This window comes from Schistocerca serialis, chromosome 2, assembly GCF_023864345.2.
Source record: "Schistocerca serialis cubense isolate TAMUIC-IGC-003099 chromosome 2, iqSchSeri2.2, whole genome shotgun sequence".
NCBI lineage: Eukaryota > Metazoa > Arthropoda > Insecta > Orthoptera > Acrididae > Schistocerca > Schistocerca serialis.
This window is the reverse complement of record NC_064639.1, coordinates 970,557,020-970,561,571: the sequence shown is the minus strand read 5'-3', so window position 1 is coordinate 970,561,571 and position 4,552 is coordinate 970,557,020. Positions and strand designations below refer to the sequence as shown.

The following is a 4,552-nucleotide window of genomic DNA, read 5'->3' as shown; positions in this document are numbered from 1 at the left end:
AAGAATCAGCAATGATCAACGACATGAGGATGCAGAAGGCAATGGAAACCACTGCATTAAAGACACGTAACGTGTATCCACAGGACATGTGGCCTGTATTTGAAGAAGTGTCATGATGATCTCTCCATTGGCAAAAGATTCCGGAATAGTCCCCCATTCGGATCTCCGGGAGGGGACTGCCAAGGAGGAGGTTACTATGAGAAAAAGATTGAATAATCAACGAAAGAATAACGTTCTACGAGTCGGGGCGTGAATGTCAGAAGCTTGAACGTGGTAGGGAAACTACAAAATCTGAATAGGGAATGCAAAGGCTCAATCTAGATATAGTAGGGGTCAGTGAAGTGAAGTGGAAGGAAGACAAGGATTTCTGGTCAGATGAGTGTCGGGTAATATCAACAGCAGCAGAAAATGGTATAACAGGTGTAGGATTCGTTATGAATAGGAAGGTAGGGCAGAGGGTGTGTTACTGTGAACAGTTCAGTGACCGGGTTGTTCTAATCAGCATCGGCAGCAGACCAACACCGACAACGATAGTTCAGGTATACATGCCGACGTCGAAAGCTGAAGATGAACAGATAGAGAAAGTGTATGAGGATATTGAAAGGGTAATGCAGTATGTAAAGGGGGACGAAAATCTAATAGTCATGGGCGACAGGAATGCAGTTGTAGGGGAAGGAATAGAAGAAAAGGTTACAGGAGAATATGGGCTTGGGACAAGGAATGAAAGAGGAGAAAGACTAATTGAGTTCTGTAACAACTTTCAGCTAGTAATAGCGAATACCCTGTTCAAGAATCACGAGAGGAGGAGGTATACTTGGAAAATGCCGGGAGATACGCGAAGATTTCAATTAGATTACATCATGGTAAGACAGAGATTCCGAAATCAGATACTGGATTGTAAGGCGTACCCAGGAGCAGACATAGACGCAGATCACAATATAGTAGTGATGAAGAGTAGGCTGAAGTTCAAGACATTAGTCAGGAAGAATCAATACGCAAAGAAGTGGGATACGGAAGTACTAAGGAATGACGAGATACGTTTGAAGTTCTCTAACGCTATAGATACAGCAATAAGGAATAGCGCAGTAGGCAGTACAGCTGAAGAGGAATGGACATCTCTAAAAAGGGCCACCACAGAAACTGGGAAGGAAAACATAGGTACAAAGAAGGTAGCTGCGAAGAAACCATGGGTAACAGAAGAAATACTTCAGTTGATTGATGGAAGGAGGAAGTACAAACATGTTCCGGGAAAATCAGGAATACAGAAATACAAGTCGCTGAGGAATGAAATAAATAGGAAGTGCAGGGAAGCTAAGACGAAATGACTGCGGGAAAAATGTGAAGACATCGAAAAAGATATGATTGTCGGAAGGACAGACTCAGCATACAGGAAAGTCAAAACAACCTTTGGTGACATTAAAAGCAGCGGTGGTAACATTAAGAGTGCAACGGGAATTCCACTGTTAAATGCAGAGGAGAGAGCAGATAGGTGGAAAGAATACATTGAAAGCCTCTATGAGGGTGAAGATTTGTCTGATGTGATAGAAGAAGAAACAGGAGTTGATTTAGAAGAGATAGGGGATCCAGTATAGAATCGGAATTTAAAAGAGCTTTGGAGGACTTACGGTCAAATAAGGCAGAAGGGATAGATAACATTCCATCAGAATTTCTAAAATCATTGGGGGAAGTGGCAACAAAACGACTATTCACGTTGGTGTGTAGAATATATGAGTCTGGCGACATACCATCTGACTTTCGGAAAAGCATCATCCACACAATTCTGAAGACGGCAAGAGCTGACAAGTGCGAGAATTATCGCACAATCTGCGTAACAGCTCATGCATCGAAGCTGCTTACAAGAATAATATACAGAAGAATGGAAAAAAAATTGAGAATGCGCTAGGTGACGATCAGTTTGGCTTTAGGAAAAGTAAAGGGACGAGAGAGGCAGTTCTGACGTTACGGCTAATAATGGAAGCAAGACTAAAGAAAAATCAAGACACTTTCATAGGATTTGTCGACCTGGAAAAAGCGTTCGACAATATAAAAAGGTATACAATATGTACAACAACCAAGAGGGAATAATAAGAGTGGACGATCAAGAACGAAGTGCTCGTATTAAGAAAGGTGTAAGACAAGGCTGTAGCCGTTCGCCCCTACTCTTCAATCTGTACATCGAGGAAGCAATGATGGAAATAAAAGAAAGGTTCAGGAGTGGAATTAAAATACAAGGTGAAAGGATATCAATGATACGATTCGCTGATGACATTGCTGTCCTGAGTGAAAGTGAAGAAGAATTAAATGATCTGCTGAACGGAATGAACAGTCGCCGGCCGCGGTGTTCTCGCGGTTCTAGGCGCGAAGTCCGGAACCGCGCGACTGCTACGGTCGCAGGTTCGAATCCTGCCTCGGGCATGGATGTGTGTGATGTCCTTAGGTTAGTTAGGTTTAAGTAGTTCTAAGTTGTAGGGGACTGATGACCACAGCTGTTAAGTCCCATAGTGCTCAGAGCCATTTGAACCATTTGAATGAACAGTCTAATGAGTACACAGTATGGTTTGAGAGTAAATCGGAGAAAGACGAAGGTAATGAGAAGTAGTAGAAATGAGAACAGCGAGAAACTTAACATCAGGATTGATGGTCACGAAGTCAATGAAGTTAAGGAATTCTGCTACCTAGGCAGTAAAATAACCAATGACGGAAGGAGCAAGGAGGACATCAAAAGCAGACTCGCTATGGCAAAAAAGGCATTTCTGGCCAAGAGAAGTCTACTAATATCAAATACCGGCCTTAATTTGAGGAAGAAATTTCTGAGGATGTACGTCTGGAGTACAGCACTGTATGGTAGTGAAACATGGACTGTGGGAAAACCGGAACAGAAGAGAATCGAAGCATTTGAGATGTGGTGCTATAGACGAATGTTGAAAATTAGGTGGACTGATAAGGTAAGGAATGAGGAGGTTCTATGCAGAATCGGAGAGGAAAGGAATATTTGGGAAACACTGATAAGGAGAAGAGACAGGATGATAGGACATCTGCCAAGACATGAGGGAATGACTTCCATGGTACTAGAGGGAGCTGTAGAGGGCAAAAATTGTAGAGGAAGACAGAGATTGGAATACGTCAAGCAAATAATTGAGGACGTAGATTGCAAGTGCTACTCTGAGATGAAGAGGTTAGCACAGGAAAGGAATTCGTGGCGGGCCGCATCAAACCAGTCAGTAGACGGATGACCAAAAAAAAAAAAAAAAAATGTTCAGGAGATATGACGTCATAATCATTGAGACCCGTGCAAAACTAGCTTTACTTTAAACAAACAATCAGCTGGTGGCAGGAGGGTAGCTAGATTTATTTCAAAAGGGAAGTTCCAGTCATATTTTCTACGTGGCATTGGTTCAACTCCTTTTACTCTGGCTCAGATTCATGTAGAACCAAGTAAGATCTGTCGACCTTTGCTGGTTCACCGCGCATGGGCGCCGTCACAGTTACCGCGACGCAGCTGCCCACAGGACGCCGTGTGCAATTTTAGACGCCCGCCAGGTAGGCGCCGCGGAACGTAAACAATGCTTGAGCTGCCAGCCGGCGTACGTGTCGGCCAATGAGGCGTGGCCACAGGTACCTGACCTGCTGTTGTGTTTAGAATAATGTGTTTATCCAACCCAGTTAAGACGATAACCGTTTGTTCAATTCTGAACATAATTTCTGCTTTACTCATCATTCATCTACATCTACATCTACATTTATACTCCGCAAGCCACCCAACGGTGTGTGGCGGAGGGCACTTTACGTGCCACTGTCATTACCTCCCTTTCCTGTTCCAGTCGCGTATGGTTCGCGGGAAGAACGACTGTCTGAAAGCCTCCGTGCGCGCTCTAATCTCTCTAATTTTACATTCGTGATCTCCTCGGGAGGTATAAGTAGGGGGAAGCAATATATTCGATACCTCATCCAGAAACGCACCCTCTCGAAACCTGGACAGCAAGCTACACCGCGATGCAGAGCGTCTCTCTTGCAGAGACTGCCACTTGAGTTTGCTAAACATCTCCGTAACGCTATCACGCTTACCAAATAACCCTGTGACGAAACGCGCCGCTCTTCTTTGGATCTTCTCTATCTCCTCCGTCAGACCGATCTGGTACGGATCCCACACTGATGAGCAATACTCAAGTATAGGTCGAACGAGTGTTTTGTAAGCCACCTCCTTTGTTGATGGACTACATTTTCTAAGCACTCTCCCAATGAATCTCAACCTGGTACCCGCCTTACCAACAATTAATTTTATATGATCATTCCACTTCAAATCGTTCCGCACGCATACTCCCAGATATTTTACAGAAGTAACTGCTACCAGTGTTTGTTCCGCTATCATATAATCATACAATAAAGGATCCTTCTTTCTATGTATTCGCAATACATTACATTTGTCTATGTTAAGGGTCAGTTGCCACTCCCTGCACCAAGTGCCTATCCGCTGCAGATCTTCCTGCATTTCGCTACAACTTTCTAATGCTGCAACTTCTCTGTATACTACAGCATCATCCGCGAAAAGCCG

General features: G+C 43.8%; 1 protein-coding gene across 1 annotated transcript; it reads left to right on the top strand.

Moving 5' to 3' along the window:
- The first annotated feature begins 302 nt into the window (after window positions 1–302).
- LOC126456557 (craniofacial development protein 2-like) lies at window positions 303–1,325 on the top strand. Its single transcript, XM_050092304.1, has one exon. The coding sequence runs from the start codon at window positions 303–305 to the stop codon at window positions 1,323–1,325; it is 1,023 nt and encodes a 340-aa protein (XP_049948261.1).
- The last annotated feature ends 3,227 nt before the right edge of the window (window positions 1,326–4,552 follow it).